Source organism: Lissotriton vulgaris, unplaced genomic scaffold, assembly GCF_964263255.1.
Source record: "Lissotriton vulgaris unplaced genomic scaffold, aLisVul1.2 SCAFFOLD_772, whole genome shotgun sequence".
In the NCBI taxonomy this organism is placed as follows: Eukaryota; Metazoa; Chordata; class Amphibia; order Caudata; family Salamandridae; genus Lissotriton; species Lissotriton vulgaris.
Genome location: NW_028247866.1, coordinates 788,462 through 806,159, shown reverse-complemented (window position 1 = coordinate 806,159; position 17,698 = coordinate 788,462). Strand labels below are relative to the sequence as shown.

Genomic DNA, 17,698 nt, shown 5'->3' with positions numbered 1-17,698 from the left:
TTGGTTCTGAAGAACAAAGCAACCACGGAGGCCACGTATTCCATGCAGCCATGCTCGGTCCATTCCAAGTTCATAAACCTGTTCTTGGTTGGTGTTGAGGACCGTCTTGGTGGAGGTGTCTACTGAATACACCTTGCAGATGGTGGGGAGGGTTTAGCAAAATCCCAGCACGGGGCTTCATGGAAGAAGGGCTTCCGGTTCCTGTTTGTTATGTTATGTTATGTTATATTTATTAGTTATGTTTCCAGGGCTACTGGAATTAAGTGGCAGCGAAGGACCAAATTATGTATCAGGAGAGGGCCAAATTGTACAACCAGAAAAGACAAATTATGTGGCATACTGCGGCACATTTGGTGATAGTTTTACTTCATTATTTTGTCATTTGTACACGTTAACACTGAAGGTGCAAAGGTTTCACCTCATAAGTAGCAGTCTGACACCCACATAGAGCAATAAGCAACAGAAAGATCACCAGTCAACTTTTGTGAAGGCTCTTCCAATGTGCAGCAGCACGTGTTGTCAAGTTTTTGGTAGCTTTTGGTCCTTTTGGTTAGAAAACTTTTTTTTTTTAATCCGCAGATTGTATCAAATCCATAATTGTGCAGCAAACGCCACAGCCACAACGTCACATAATTCCAGTGGCTGCCTGTACCTCACCATCTACTTTACTAACCTGCAGCTCAGCCTTTTCTGCTGACTAAGCACCTTATTTCTTTCCCACAATTCTTTCCCTCGTCTGTGCAGTCAGCAGTTCACACTCTGTGTACCTCGACACCACTGCGTGTACCCGCGCCCACTTCTGCTTTAGTACAGAGAAGAATAAAATGTCTGCCTAAAGCAAGGAAGAGAAAATCATTTCTTTTGCTGCTAACGTTCCTTGTGGCGGTGAGATTTGCTGAATGTTGACGGAGCTGCTCTTCATTGGGCAGGAGCTTGGAAGGCAGGCTCAGCACAGTTTATTTATACCTTGTTTCTATAGCCCGAGCAGCGCATGGGAATGTGCTGCACAAGGAGCTCAGTGTGCTTGATTCTGTGCCTCTTTCGAAAGCCTTAGTGAGGGAAAACAGCTTTTTCTTTATGGTGGCATAGTCCTCCTTTGCATTTATTATTGCTAAATATAGAGTCCTCACACAGTGTCTAATAATTAATTGCAGTGTATCGGTATTACACGGGTATGATTATGTAAAATGAAGACCTCTTTTTACGTCCCAAGTCAATAGATTTGACAATTATAGCTCTGGCCTTGGTTTTGCCAATGTTTGCTTGTGTAGTACAAGAAGGCGATTGCAGACAAAGGCATTTGAAAATGGATGATCCTGATCAAAGCAACTTTTTTTTTTTTTAATTCCGTGGAGGCTTTTGTCTTGCGCTGTCTATCCAGTGCTAGCGGGCTGCTTGCAAATTGTAAAATAGCATAACATAGAGGAGAAAGGCCACGTTCAACAGTCAAAAGACCAGTGGTGAGACTGAAATACTCATGTGAGCTGAGCCAAGGTGGGATTGTCAGCGTGTTGAGCCAATGGCTAAAGGTTCCGAAGCAAAAGAAGCAAGTGACTGTTAATGTGAATAAAGTCAAAATGGGACTCAACACCTGTAACATGTACAACTCACACACTGTCTCAGGGGCAGATTGGGACCCTTCCTCTTCTCTTGGGATTTATGAGAGATGTGGCCATCATAAGCTGGGTACGTTTGTCCCATAAAAGGTTTAAATATTCAGCTTCCTGTCTAAAACACTGAGGGAGCACCTGCTTTAATGTTTTGGGAGTCTGTTGAACATGCTTTTAGTGCAGAGGACTGGGCCCAGATCATAGAACTGTATGCACAGTTCTTAAATAGGCCTGATTAAAATTCAGTGCCTCGAAAGTACTACCCAACTGGTACTGGAGGCCAATTTTTTTTATATGCAGGTAAACTGTACCGGAACTCTCTATGCTGGAGAGGAAGACTGCTGGACTGCGACTTGCGACATAGTGATCTTGCTCAAAGTTTATCCTATACTGGGATGCTGGCTGGGATGCACTGCAGAGACCATCTTCAAGTTACAAAACCAAATGTCCATTTTTTTTCCACATATGGTCACCTTTTATTCTAAAAATAATTATGGGGGAAAAAGCAATATGAAACGGCGAGCGCTCATGCGCTTTTTCTTTAATAAAAAAAAAAGCACAAGCGCTGACCGTGTCATAGCGCTTAAAAAATATATATATATATATATATATTTAGCCATGTTGCACATTTCTTGTGAATACTCCTGTGTCACTACGCCTAGGCCCTATGGAACATGGTTGGTCATATCTTAATGGCAGTCCTGGACGACTTACGGGAGTCTTTGGCCAAATCTATTTAGGACTGCCGCAATGTGGCTACATTTGTCTGGCATGGATATAACCGTATGTTTGGCCCTTGATGGATAATGCATTCAATGGCTCTTGTCTAATTGTTGAGAAGGCAGACTCAGCACTCATCTGGTTCAGAGAGTCACGCCAGAGCTCGTTTCTAGGGTCTCTCTACACCTGCCAGGCAGTTTCCCAAACAATTTTGTCACTTTGAGGATACGCCATAGGGTAGGGTTATCAACAACTTCAGATCCCACTACCACTGATCAAGCTTCTGAGTCCTTTCATGTTCAGGGCTGCGGCTTCGCATTATAATCTTCACAAGGTAGGAATCTGTGGCTACATAGAGTTTCCACCAGAAAGAGCATTACCAAAGGTTAGTACTTGTTCATGGCATAATGCCAAGAAGGGAGTACAGATTTGGTACACTGAAGGAACAGGAAAAGGAGAGATCTTCAAAGATCTGTCTAAAGACAAAGCCGACAAAATGTTCCTTTTGTTGGAGTTTTGTACAGCGCTGCTCAACATAGGGGGTAATGCTGCCTATTGTGTTTTCCATCTGTAAGCAAGTGTGATTTACTGTATATGTCTTGGGAACCCTACAGATAACCTTCATAAATAATTTTTTGAAAATTGAATGAAACCTCAATCAAGACGAATAAATTAATTTAAAAGGCTGTTTGAATAGAGAAGAGGTGGGCGAGCCATTCCAACCTTGAGCCAGGAGCCTGGCGGAGCTTGAAGTCCTCTTGGAACCTCGAGCCCAGCATTCATGCCGCTTCAGCCATCCACCCACACTCTAACCTCATGTGACAAGAAGTAAAGACAATGCATTAACATTTGATGTAAAAAGGAGAGGTGAAGAGATAACCAGACCTGCCAAGATTTTGCGTCACAAAACGTCACAAAATGTGGGACTTTGTAAAAATCCCATGATTGATGCAACAGCCTCTACAAAAGCACTAAAAAACACTTTGAAGCTTGTTTGCTCCTCCCTGCGTTGAGTCAATAAAAGGAGGGTGGGCAGGCCAGAGGTGTTTTTATTCCTTCTCTCCTGCTCTGTGACACCACTTTGAGCTTCCTGGGAGCAGAGCCTGCCCACAAGTATCTCAAAACAAGCATTGGCATAGCCAATAGGTCTCGCCTTTGGGACCTTATAAGTGTATAGCCATGGGGCACATTATCAGCTAGTGCAGGCTGAGCTATGGTGCAATAACACAGGTAGTCACTAGAGATTCCTGGATAGGAATATACAGCGCTGGGTGCACTATGTTGCACTACCACAAGTCATTACTAGTACTTGGAAAAATGATCTAAAGCAGAAGCTGCTGGCCAAACAAAGTGTGATTACAAACCTGCAATGCTGCCAAGGTTTCAGATTGCTGTGTGTGACATTTTCATAATTCCAATGTAATTATGAGTGACATTTGAACAACTATAAGTGACACTTTTTTGCTAACAAAAATCAAGCAATGAACACATAAATTATACCTATTTGAGCAAAGGGAACGCTAATAAGATCTTAAAACTGCTGCAAACGCCTGCGGTGGCTGATTTTATTTACATTGAAATTATGAAAATGACTCATATAACAGTCTGAAACCTTAGCAGCTATGCGTCCATTCATTCGGTGAATCAGGGTTCCAGACATTTAGTATGGTCATAGGAGAAAAGTTAGAGAAAGTGAACAGAAAGAGGGTCTTTTGGCATCTATGAATCCAAATCACACTTCAGGGATCGATGTACCTTTTTTACACTAAGCATGATTACAGTGGGGATTGAGTCACTTGGCTGCAGTCACAAACTGAATCCAGTGACGTAGAAATACCTTTGATTTGAACGATGCCAACAGGCCTGGCTCAGGTAGGAGGCTCTTGACTTTTAAAGCCAAAAATCTACCCGCAGCCACCAAAGAAAGTGTCAGTGACACTACACTTGCGGAGTGGTGCTACTGTAGTTGCTGAAAAACAACATGAACAGGCAAGGCAGCGCCATGTGGAATCTCATAAGGGAACTGCTGCCGGGGCTGATCCGATAGGCTGCGACGCGCCTTGGGTAACTTTGACCCTCCACTTACCTGAGGCTTCTGTGGTAAGTTGAAGGAATGCGGGTGGGACGAAGTGCTGTGCAGGGTGTGGCGAAGTGCTGTGCAGGGTGTGGCACTTACTGGCTCCGGCACCGCAGTGTGAGTGTAATGTCTGCTGCGGTGGCCCGAGCCAAATCGGGTCGGCCGCTGGATTCATTATCACGGCGCTGCGAGTTTATCAGGCAGCAGCCACTACTCTGAATTCAACAACTGCTTCCCGCTCACGCCATTGGAGGCAGCCTATGCCACATAGCGACCCACTCGCCCTATAAACTTGAGTCTGACAGAGCTCACATGAACTCCTCATATTCACGGTGTTAACCATTGGCAGGCACGACTAGTAATTGACATCACGTTAGTGAGATATATGCCACTGAGTCGGTAATTGAATCCTGTGCTACCTTTTGTCATTATTTTAAAGAACAGTGGTCCTAAGCTTAGAAAACGGTACAAAGAGATTCATTTATAGCCCACAATGAGTGCTATAAATTCGATTCCAATGTCCTGCCGGACATGGAATATTTATTTGATCAATGTAGAAGAGTTTATGAAAAATAGAACACACACGAGTAAAGAGGGCACAGTCCTGTACCCAGTATTAGGGAAAGAAAATTTAAGGGAAAGGGTAGAAAGCAGATTAGATTTTCAGGCAATATCTTTTTGGAGCAGAACGTGGCTTGCATCTTAATACATAGTACTGCAAGCTCAAGACGACAGTGACAGCAATATATTAACACAATGGTACAATTTGCGACACTGTATATGGAAAGTCGACATTTCGATCCCTTGCCCCTATACTAGCGGGATCATCATCAGGACCAATAATAATTGCCTGGTTATGAAATTAAATATTAACGCCTTGGGTGGCGCAGTCTCAATTGGCCACGTATTCAAGGGCTCGGCATGGTCTCGGTCTCGACGACCGGTGCTGTTAGCGGTGCCTGCTTGCGGATTGAAGGCAGGTATCATTTTAGTTTTTTTTTTGGGTCCAGTATGTAGCTAAGCCCAGGAATTGGCAATAGAGCGCTTCGGCCCACGATGGGGTTGCTAGCGGAGCTCCGTTGAGTCTCTTCGGGCAGTGTACGCGGTGGTCACGATTTCGGTTGTGCTCGATGGCAGGGACGCGCTGGCTCAGGCGAGACCTAACCAGTGTTGCTGGGCCTTCCAAAAAGGAGAACGACTGCCGGAGCTTGACACAGAGAGAGGCAGCGTTTCGGCCTCCCTTGGCAGTTTTCTCCTGGACCCTAGCCACCCTGCCTCTCCGGTGTCATCCTTCCCTTCCCGGCCCTTGGCGTCCCCCTCCTTTGTTTCTCACCCCGCCATTCCCATAACCTTTATTTCCTAGCCCCCTTTTCCTCCATGGCCCTTTAGTTTTTCCGCCCCTCACCTTTTCCCCCCTAAACCTCCTGCGAGCATCGTGAAACAGATGCTGCTGTAGGGGTCCATTACAGTAACCCCCTCCACTCGCCTCCCACCTTAAATTAAGATAAGAGGTGGGTGCAGGGGGGGACATTAACAACTCTCTCCAGCAGCATGTGCGTCTTATGGGAAAACAAGGTGCCAGAGAGCATGCACATTTTAAACCGTATTAATTCTCTGTGACATCAGACATCACGATCTCCAGCTCATGCTGGCTGCTCCGTTCTGGTTTGCTGGCTGAGCCAAAATATTTTTGTGACTGGCACATATTGAACCTGATGCAAAAAATCAGTAAATTGTGCTTTTTTGGCCGCAATTTTCTTAGTTTGCAGCCACAAAATTTGGCAAGCCTTGATTTCCTGGGTGTCTGGTTAGCTATTTGGTGATGAGGCACAGAAAGTGAAACCAGAAAACCTGAAATCAATACTGGCTTCCCTGCTTAACCAAATTGTGTTACTTAGGCAGATTGTATTTTTCACAGAGTCTCCCTTTTCTTGTTTGTCACACGAGAGTGCTTGATGTAATAAACTATAATGTTGCTTCATCCATTATAGAAATCTAGGCCACATGGTGGCTGCACATGACAACTGAGTTGCCTCTTAGTTCACAAATAGCATTGTCTTCAGGATGGGGGGTATGGCTATTACTAAGTTCATGTTTTAAAACGATTACTTTTAATAAGTAAATCTCGATGCAGTGATATAATCTGATGTACCTAAGGTCAAACGCTTCTGCATGTTTAAGAAACACTATTTTTAGAATTTTGAAGAGACTTATTCATATTTTTACATAATGTTTGGTGCATGATTTACATGACAAATATGTTCAAGGCTTGGCTCGTGCACAGGCTCTTAGATCTAAATCAGACCCTCGGTCTAAGTCTAACACTTACCTTTTAATTTGTTGGCTCCCCCACAGTGCTGGAACTGGAAAAAATATACTCCGGAAACCCAGTTGAGTGTGAAGGTGTGGCAGAGGACAGGAGATAGAATCACGAGCTGCAGTTGTTGATAAGCAGAGCCGGACAGTCAAATTATATATATTTGTTTTTATCTGCTGCAGACCAATTGCCAACAAGGACGTATGTGGAATTAAATCTGCTCTAGGTTAGGTTCATTGGTCACAAAGAAGCAGCATTTTAAAATATATTACAGTGTTAGGATGTTTGCTGCATATATCATTGTGTGCTAAGCAGTTTAATGTTGAGGGGAGTATAGTAGCTGTAAGATAACAATAGTAATCAACACAGTTCTGGGAAACTTATGTCAGTGTTTTATCCATCATAAAGTAGCAGCTAGGGTTAATGTGCCTGCTGCAAAGTACTTTGCGAAACATGCAAATCACGGATTTGGTTTTTATTTAGATAGTTAAGTGGGTTACAGCTTTTGACCCTTTTGTTATTTCCAGTTCATAATTTGCACTGGGGGTAATTTTTTTGCAGATAAATGTCATTCTTTCATTGTTAAGTGATTGGCAACACCAGATTTGTAGGGATAAGATTTCCACACTCTTTTTAAAGAACAGTTTTCCAATATGTTTTAATGCATCATTCCACATGGGCTTCAGAGGCACTTCATTTTGATCCTTCGCCTCATTTATAGTCCAGTGAATGTTCTATTTGGAATTGGCAATTTGTGCCCCGGCTTCCATTCTAGGAGGCGAGTGCCATTTCAGGCTGTATTTCTGGAATCGAGCGCTGATCCTCCTTTCACTCTGTGATAGCACAATCAAAAGCTGATAGGACAGACAGCAAATATATTGTTGTCATTATGGGTACTTTCTCTGTCCACCAAGGTGGCCACAGGTTACGAATTCAGGATTTCGCTCCCGAGATGGAGCCTGAGCAACAGCTAACGTATTCCAAGGAAAGGGTGCACATTGCCTACTTCCAACTGTACCATTCATTGGAAATTAATGCAAAACTGTGAAAGTACTCGAGCTCGAGTATTTGAGCTAAATGATCAAAGTGTTTTTGAAACATTGTACATATAAGGACTGGAACATCATGGAATATTTTTATTTCATACATTTACATATTGTATCCCTAAAATAATTTATAGATGCCCATTTGACCCTCCCAAGTTCCACAGGAGGTGAAAGATTATTACGAAGATGAATCTGCATTCAGAGTGGTGCTCCAAAATATATCAGAAAAAGCCACCAGGCTTAGATGTTTGACTAGAGGTTCAGGTTAATGTTGTTAAAGCAGTCTCATGGCTTGACACACACAATATATTTTTCTTTTTTCATTAATTCTTTATGTCCAGTTCAAGATCTAACCGCTAGAAGTCAAGGTAATATGAAACCTCTCAATCTTTATCCAGTATTGATTTTTGTAGATAATGGAGGGGCTGTGGTAGCACGGGTTATGAAAAATAGCCTGTTACAGAGGTGTATTCATACAAGCAAGTCTGTGTATCAAAAATATTATTGGATCAAAGTGTAGAAGTAGTAAATTCACCAGAGCATTTTTATTTGTGGCTGGAGGGGACCAGTCTAGTTAGCCTAAATCCAGAATGTGTGAAAGTAAGCAGCAAGAGCTAAATAAATGTTACCTTCCGTGAATAGATATGACATACTGGTTAAATTGGTGACAACTCAGAGACTTATGTTTCAATCCTGACTTTCAGATTTGGCTAAGTTGTATGATATTTAGCAAATCAGTTTACTACAGTGCACCGCATTTTCCTTATCTGCCAGAATCTGGAGTGATTAGAAAAAGGATGGCTTCCTCTTTGCAATATAAAACTGTCATACCCAAACCATTTTAATACAAACTAAATCAGAGCTGCACCACTGTGCAATTAACAAGTCCAATCATTCCTCAATGAGGCACAAAGTGAGGACATTTTCTTTCTTCTTTATTTTTTCAAAAAAAGCAACAGCCAACGCGTTTCGTCCTTTAACATAGGACTTCTTCTGGGCAATATCGGTCTGAAAGGACTGGAAGATATGTGGATAGGATTGTAGCATTGTAGGTAAAACGTTCTGAGTGTAGAAGTAAATCTGATATCTGATCTGTGTGCCGGAAAGTTTATCGCAATATCGCTTTAAGTCCAAACTTAATTTAACTTAAGTTGAAACAAAACGGGTGATATAATAACCAAACTTCAATCCGCACTGTGTTGGTGAATTAAACCTGCACATCCATAAGTGGGCTCATTGCACTAGCTGCCATATTATCTAAAACAATGTCTACCGGCCTGATATGTAGAGTCCTTCTCCCGCAGGTGATCAACTGTCCGGCAAACAGATCAGACACCAGATTTACTTCTACACTCAGAACGTTTTACCTACAATGCTTCAATCCTATCTACATATCTTCTAGTTGTTTCAGACCGATATTGCCCTGAAGAAGTCCTATGTTATAGGACGAAATGCGTTGGCTTGTTGCTTTTTAAGATTGAAAAAAAAAAGAAGAAAATGTCCTCACTTTGTGCCTCATTGAGGAATGATTGGACTTGTTAATTGCATAGTGGTGTAGCTCTGATTTAGCTTGTATTTATATTTTCCCCCAGTGTGGGGAGTGCCTTAGGACAAGGGGGCATGTTTGGAGGTCTGCACACAAGATAGCTCACCTTTCTGACTTCATGGGTGATTTTTTGTGATTTGTGCCGCAAGTGTTTGCGTTTGGTCCACTGTACATTTGTTGTGTTTTCAAACCATTTTAATAAAAGAAAACCATCCCTTCTGCTTCTCTGTCACAAGTTAGCCATCTATCCAAAACCAATACAGAATTACCTGCTCAGCCACAGAATCCAAACTTGGTGGGGCGGTATTCCCTCGTGGAGTCCCTCTAGCAATGCAGATTACTGCTGAAGGATTCTCTTGGAACACAGGAAACATGACATTTTTGTCTCTTCTTTGATTCCATGGGTAATGCAACACTGACCGTAAATCCTCCATACCTTGTTTCAGGTGCTTTACCTTATTCACACATTGTAGAACCCTGGTCCTTTAACACCGCAACTTAGTCTCAGCTGAGCAGCTTGGTACTTGCGTATCTTGCAGAAAAGTCCTTCAGCCGATGAGGTCTGGCTGAATGTTTCGTGCATAAACTGCTTCAAGTTATTTCCCTGTACAGAGAGAGTACTTCCTCTTTTGACCATGCAAATGGAGTCCATGCAATAACCTGATGCAGGGCGTGGTTTTCTGTTTGGGTTTTTAAAATGTGTTAACTGTTCGGACAAATATTTTAACCTCCATTGGATTGGAGGTACTTCAAACAAATTTAAAAGCATGCAGTGGGTTGTTTCATTGGGATTGTTTCTGCTCATTGACGAATGTGTTGCTTTTTCAATAACTGTATTCTGTGTCTAAGTATGACGAAATGCTTTAATAAAAATAAAATAGTGGAACTGTTCGCTTTCTAGCACAAATTTGCAGTCATTGAATAAGGTTTTAGAATGATCAGTTTTTTGTAGCATACGACAGCTGACAACTGCATCAAATGTTTTGGGACCCAGAAACTTAGGTGGGCATATGCTGATACTTGAAATAAAGTGTAGAAAGACTAAAAAGAAAGGATTTGCTGCCGTTTTCTGTTTTCGTGATGCAAACAAATGATGGACTGAATGCTGAATAAATCATACATTCTCCCCCAGTCAAGAGATCTGGGTTAAATCCATTGTTATTTTGCTCACCATGCCACCCCAGTTTAGACCCAGCCATATGCAAATCAATCTTGACCTGTGCCTCATGGGAACCGTCCAGACCGAACTGCCAAGCCAGGTCCTCCTTGGACCGGAAAAAGCATCCTGGGACCCGTTTCAGGGTATGTCACCCTTCTCCAGCCAGGCTAGCTTGAATCCAGTGGCACAGTGAGCAAGGGACCCAACTCTGGGCATACCCATCCCACATAGGGCGAAAATTGCTACTGGGTGTATGACATTATTCTGCATTCTGCCCGTTAATTGTTTTTGCAGTTTTCTGTTTTCGCAGCCACTTGTCAACAAACTGCTGTCAATCGTTGTATGTATAAAGTTCCTTCATTTATCATCTCTATCGTTTCTCCCCAGATCGCTCAACCTCCAGCTCGTCTTCATCCTTCAAGCCGAGCCGGTCCATGATCTCCATCCCCACTGCCCATGTGATGCCCTCGCCCTCCAGCTCCTCGCACCTGAAACACCGGGAAGCGGAAAGGTCCAGCGGGTCAGACTGGAGCTCCGGTCCCTCGCTCTCGGGGACCAGCTCCAGGACCCCCGATGCCTGCCTGGACATGAAAGACTCCCGGCCCATGAGGAAGTGGTCCTCCCTGTCCAGGCTGAGCGCCTCAGACGCCGGCAGCCATGATGGGAGCGAGGAAACGCGGGGGTCCAGGTGCAGTCTGGAGCGGCTGGGCAGCGACGGCGCCGTGCCCCAGGGGCCCAAGAGGGGCAGCGGCCCGGGCTGCCTTCACCAGAGCATGGAGAGGCTGAGGTTCGAGGACAAAGAACTGCGCAGGAAGGCCTCCTCGGGCCTCGACGGCAAGTACAAATTTGACAACTGCAACAAGGACGACTTTGGTACTTCCGGTTCCCCCAGCCGGAGGCATACCCTGGACATGACGTACTGTGCCTTACCTGAGAGTAAGCCTGTTGCGTCGAGCAGCGAGGCCTACGGACAGAGGTACGTCCCCCTGGGGCCTCAGGCGGTGGCCGGCGTGCCCCTTCAGCCCTCCGTTAGGACGCAGATGTGGCTAACGGAGCAGTTTAACACGAACCCCGTGGACCAAAGGACGACCGAGGAGAAGGTCGGCGTGGCGGCCTGGCAGCAGCAGCTGGAGCAGCTCAGGCTAGAGACAGACTACACACAGGTAAGACGTCATGCCAAAAGTGGACGTGTGCCGCCATCGTGTGGCCATCAGTAGGCGCAATGACACTGAGCTAACTTTCATGTCTGTTCTGCAGTGGAGCAACTCAAAACATTGCCATTTTAATAATGTTATTTTATATATGTCTTCTGCAGTTTATAAACAATGTAAATTAAAACGTTTTCTTTAATCTCATGTAAAGTGTACTGACCTCAGAATAATAGAAGGACAAGTAGTCCTCGCCAGGAACTAACTCGTGTCCTAAAATCACAAGTTGTTTGAAGAAAACGTCAATTTACTGAGCCATCTTGACTGCATTACCGATAGAAACACCAAGAAATCCTCTTGTTGAACCTTCTGGTGTTGCTTTAGACCTGCGCTGCACGTGTTTGACCCTATATCTAGAAAGATGGCAGCGGCAGCATAAGGAGAAAACTCATCAAGTGTAGGCAGGTGGTCATAGCCCAGAACATTACCGCATCTTTGTACATTTGGTGAGAACATTTATTAAGAGACTAGACTCAATCTGTAGGTAGGTTGTCCTTTCACCCTTCGCTAGCATAGGCTACTGTGGACACGAACATCTCCTCACTGGACTGGGGTGCTCACCTGGACAACATGAAGGCTCAGAATCTTTGTTTTGTGCCTCAAAACATTGTCTGCTTATAATGTGTAAATGTGCTGGAGCTTACCTTGAAGGCATTTCTCCCTTCAAGGCAATGAGTGTCATTCAGATCCTGCCAGACAACAAAACCACTATTTGTTAAATCTGCGTGCATGGTGCTGTCGGTTTGTACAGCCTATTTGGGAAGGCAAGTGGATTGTGGGAAGAGGTTACACAGCAACAAGGGATTGTCCAGATTGGGTCCAGACTGGGTACATCTTACAGGTTCACTCAACATGAGGCTGACGCTCAGTCTGTTCTTGTTGGAGGACCACGAGTGACCGAGGTGATTTCTCCAGATTGGAGTGTCCATCAGTGGAACTGTTTTGCCTTGGCCCAGAACAGGAAGTTTCTTCAGTTTTGTGTCTTAGACTTCCTGTTGGATAGTTCTCAGGGGGATGCATTCAAGTTCAGCTGGTCCCAGGGCCTGCTGAACTGGAATGCTTCTGTCGAAAGCCCTGCAAAACCTTAATCAGTCTTACACCGATTCAATCAACCTAGTGCGCAATAGCCTACCATTGGTTTGAAAACCTAAGTTCAGATTTCCTCATCAAAGAAGCTAACATTCTCCTTGTGTTCTTCACTGGCTTCAGTCCACTGTGACAGAAACCCTTGTCAGACTGTAAGTGTGAAGAATCTGAGATTCTATATCACTTGTTAGAGAGTTACATTTTTCGATCATGTGTTTCTTATCTTACATTGTGAATGCTCACAGTAGATAAGGTGCTTATTTCTTCCAATGCCCACTCTATGATAAAATGCATCTCCCATTGCTGCTACATACAAAGGATACCTCACCAAAAGGGGTTTGATATTTTTTTTGCCAGGCTGCCTCGGGAAAATTTTAAAGAAATGCCACCTGCCGTCATGGTCTGGAGCAGCCACGTTACTACATGTACTTGCGTGGTGTAAAGATAAGTCTAAAGAAACTAGTTCGGTTTTTACAAACTGTTACTTGTAACCTTAATTAAACCTTGATCCCCAGCATTTGGGATTTTGTCGCCCTAACTATCAAGGATTTTATGCTTGGTAATTTATTCCTAGATCCTATCCTAATATCTCTTGTTGCTTAGTATGAATCACAGCATTTCTGCAAATTTCTTCAATCTATAAGAAATGTATATATTCCGCAAGTGATTAATTAAGTTAGTTTAATACTTACTGAACATAGCATGCGACATTTGAGATATAACTTTGTAAACATTATAATGATGCTTTACAGGCTACTCCATCAGAAAGTACCATCCACAAATGGTCAAGCACAATGTGACAATTCATTAAACCACAAATACTTTACTCACCTTTAGGACTGACCAAAAGGCATTTAAATGTCTGGTGTTTTATTAAAATGATATGTGTAATATACTTACATATAGATGCTTTCTACCAACCCTTTTCATCCATTGGTCTCTTGTTGTGTCATTCACATTTATCTTCCTCCCACTACAGTTTACAGCTTGGGGCAGTGTGTCCGCTGACTTTCCTGAGAGTGACTGCATTCTTCCCTTTCACACAATTAACATCACACACAAAATAGTTCCCTTCAATGCCACAAATATTTTTATTTTTAGACAGTTTCCGTCTTGGCAGCATCCATAGCAGTAAAGTTTTGTAAAAGGCATAAAAATAAACATTGACAAACCCAAAAGGCAACCACTTCAGACCTATGGGTTTGCCAATACTTGGTTCTGTGTAAGGAAAGTTGAACATAGATTTTGACATAAATGTAATGAATGAGCGTGTCCTGCCCAGTTGGAGGCAAGGTACGTTGTACAAAGCATGCTTTTGTTTTTCTCCAGTGCATGCAACTGCGGTTCAGAATCCATGAGTGGAGAGCAATGCGAAATGCGTAAATGAGCGCTGTCTGGCCTCATAAGCATTTTAATAATGTAAACACAATTTCCAATCTACTTTGCCATATGGCGGAAGAAAACGCCTTTGTTGATACCTCATAGGTGTGTTACCCCATCCAACAAGCACATGACATCCCCGTCCGGGCACAAGCTCATCTGTGCTTCACTGAAGAATGGGTAGCTAGTAAAACCAAAGAAGATTCTACCATGATAGGTGCAAGTGCAGGTCTGATCTGCTGCAGTGTCTGAAGGAGCTGCAACATGTGTTAGTAACTAACAAAATTAGAGGGGTGCAGGCCACGATTTTTCAAGAAACCCAAAGTTGTCAGCCATCGATATTATACAACTCACTTGTGGTTTTTGCTGTATTCACCTTGCAATGATACACTGCTGAATGAATCTGCTAGGATTCATACCAGTAACTTGCAAGGTTTATATATGTCTATGAATCAAGCACATGAACCTGTTGTCCCCTTTTCTGTTGTAAATTTGTTTTATTTTGAATTGATTAAGCACAGAGGTTTATCGCATTCTCGCGGCTTGTTGGATGGACCCAGTCTTGCAACGTGGAAGGTCGAAGGCATAATCAGCTAAGCGTACATTCCATGGCTGGAAATGTAGTTTGTGTTGAATGTTTTTATGCAAATATTGGCCCACTCGTTGTAGTAAGGTGACGTTTGGTTTGTCAGCAGGGCCAAGGAGATAATGGGTAGCCAGCCATAGGAACGTGCTTGGGATAAAAATAGGCAGATGAATAAGTGTAAGCCCTAGTATAGTCACCAGGCTCCCCTATGTAAAATGTGCCAAACGCTTCCTGGGATTCTCGGTCCCCACACAACACGCTTAAGCCCTGGAGGTGAGAACATTAGAGTTCAGACTGGAGCCCAGCTAGTTATGAACCTCTTCACTAGCAGGCTTCCTAGTTGCCCAAAACAGCACAGTTTGAGTAGATCAGTAAAACATATCCTTACTGAAAGATCTGAAATGTATTTTCCAGACATCCCAGAAGAGCTACTTTGCACTCTGTACTTATCCCATATTTTTGCCAATATATTTGAGGCAGGCGCGTATCCATACATGTAAGTAACATGTCTCAGAATCAGCACAGTTATGTATGTTTTCACAGAAACTAAGCGTTCAATACTACCGTGTTGACTCTGAACCTGAAGATGCAGAGACCCGCACATCCGGTGTGCGCGTGACGCAGGTGTTTCATGCAGAGCGCGGTGGTTGACGGGGTGAGCTTTTTGTGGTGAACAGTGGAGCACACCGTGCCTCCAGGGGACGCTCCCGGAAGTCCATTAGCTGCCCGAGTGGTTTTACTGCCAGTCTGAGGCGGCAGCGCGGGAAGTAACGGGGCTTCGCTCGCACGCGGCCTGCCAAGGCTTCAGCTGGTGCTTGCATCGTACTCCGCGGCACCAACCATTTATAGAAAATCCATATTTGTCCTGGATTAGCTTAATAAATGTGCAGCCATTTCCTGTACAGAGGATGCTTTCATGAAAGTGAAATCGTGGGTATGTGCACTCTGCAGTGGCTATTTTCGCCATACCTTACTCATGGGATGAAGCTAATGTATATTTGTGTATTGCCAAGCTTAATGCATTTAACAAATAGGCATTAATCTTCCATAGTTATGTTGTATTCATGTATTTGCCTCAAAATCGGCAGTTGCCCAGCAATGATTAAAACATGTGACTTAAAAAATACATATAGACATGTGTACCAAACCCTCAACCCAGCGAGCAATCATATTTGTTTAGTTGTCTTGATATTTATTTTGGTGTGAAATATTTGCACCCCTGCTGCAGTGTTTCTACTGCAAGCTTCTCTGGGTGTTGAAAACCATAGACTACTTTTAAGAAGAGTTCTCATTTGACATATATATTTATATACACATACTGAAAAATCTGTATTCAAGTCCGTGGTTTCACCATAGGACGAATGGCAGCAGTCATGGTTAAACTTATGTGTGCATAACAAATTACTTGATAGACGTAGTACTCACTACACCTCTAGGCATGTTAATACACAGGAGTTTCTGACTATAAAGAGACCTAGTCCTCCCTGTAGGTTTGAGGAGTAATGGGTCTTGTGTTATTCCTGAGTAACCCATGTTGTATGCTTTACATGATCTAAGGCTTTAGGTTAGCATTCTTCAGCCATTGGCTGCCTTGACACAAGAAACTACTCCCATTGGCTTGAGACATTGTCAATCACATCTAGGATCTAGTCCCACCTTTTTTCGGTTGGGTGTTTTGAGGTATCCTTCTGCAAACAATGGCATGAATAAGGGACTGTTTTATGTCTGAATGCATCTGTGTGTATTTAGTTGTCTTATCCATACACTGTATACACAAAGCAACCTTTTTCAATTGTTTGCACTGCAGCAGACATTTGTTTTTGTTTTTCACAGCGCCTACGTGCAGGCGTCAAACCTATTAACTTTGCCTATGTCTTTTTTTGTTCATTTAAAGCTTTCGAAGCCATTACTTTTTAGTACAGGTTTAGTCAGTACTGTCACTGAATGGCAGAGGCCAGGTCCCCCGTTTCCTTTAATTCTTGCCCTAGGTAAAAAAAATATTTAATCTATGTAATGTAAAGTTAGCAGTCTCCGCTTGGGTCCAAGGGCCATTCCAACACCAAACAGACTACATCATGCACACATATTTCTAGCAAGGTACAAGTATATATTATAGTGGTCTATCATGTTTCTTTTAATAGGAAAAGCCTCTGAGATGCTCCTCAAATAACTAACAGAACACTTTAGACAGAACATCTGATATATGCCCAGAAAAACAGAGCTGTTCCATACAGGCTGTATAGCTGTTTCCACATCTTTCTCAACCGCATTAGAGACCAAACAAGGGCATGCTATTATCCCCGATCTCCAAGGAGACGTCTGCATCATCAACACAAAGAGCGAAATAAACATAACCTCCTCTTTACATGCAACACAGATTAGACTAAATACCCTGCAACACTGTGCTCACGCTATCTGTAACAATCAGGCAATGGGAATGGTTCTGACCTAATGATAAGGCTCTAGTCACACCTTTCCTCACAAACCATACACTCAGCTCAATTTCTACTCAGACATCAGACTTAAGCCCAACTTATACTTTTTCATATGAATCTAACACCAAACATTTCACCATGCAAGTTATGCTAACTAACGGGCCAACGAGAACCAATACAAAGTACCCAAAACTAATCATGGGAAGACTCGTGTATGTCCGTTTCTTCGCTCTCGTTTTATTTCTCGGTCTCTGAGCAACCTACCTATACATGCACACAGAAAAATCTTAATAATTTCATTTGTTTTCTTTCATTTTTTTCCTGTTTTTATTGTTCCTCGTTCTTCCTTCTCACTTTCCTTTCCTCACTCATCCTGATCTTTCCCTTTCTGTGGCCCAAGGTTGGGGGAGTTAGTCCATCCCTTAAGTTAAGTTCCTAGGGGCGTGGCATAGAGTACGTACTTCCTCCTTACTTCCTCAGTTGCTTGATGCCAGTCTGCAGGTGCTGCACATGTATACTATGGGTACT

General features: G+C 43.2%; 1 protein-coding gene across 1 annotated transcript in view; it reads left to right on the top strand.

The window, feature by feature from the left end:
- CEP85L (centrosomal protein 85L) overlaps window positions 1–17,698 on the top strand; it is a 351,940-nt gene that overhangs the window by 103,423 nt on the left and 230,819 nt on the right. Inside the window, exon 2 of the mRNA XM_086949826.1 lies at window positions 10,863–11,638. Within this exon, the coding sequence (XP_086805952.1) occupies window positions 10,910–11,638 (729 nt within the window). The 5' untranslated portion in view covers window positions 10,863–10,909. The remainder of the gene's footprint in view (window positions 1–10,862; window positions 11,639–17,698) is intronic.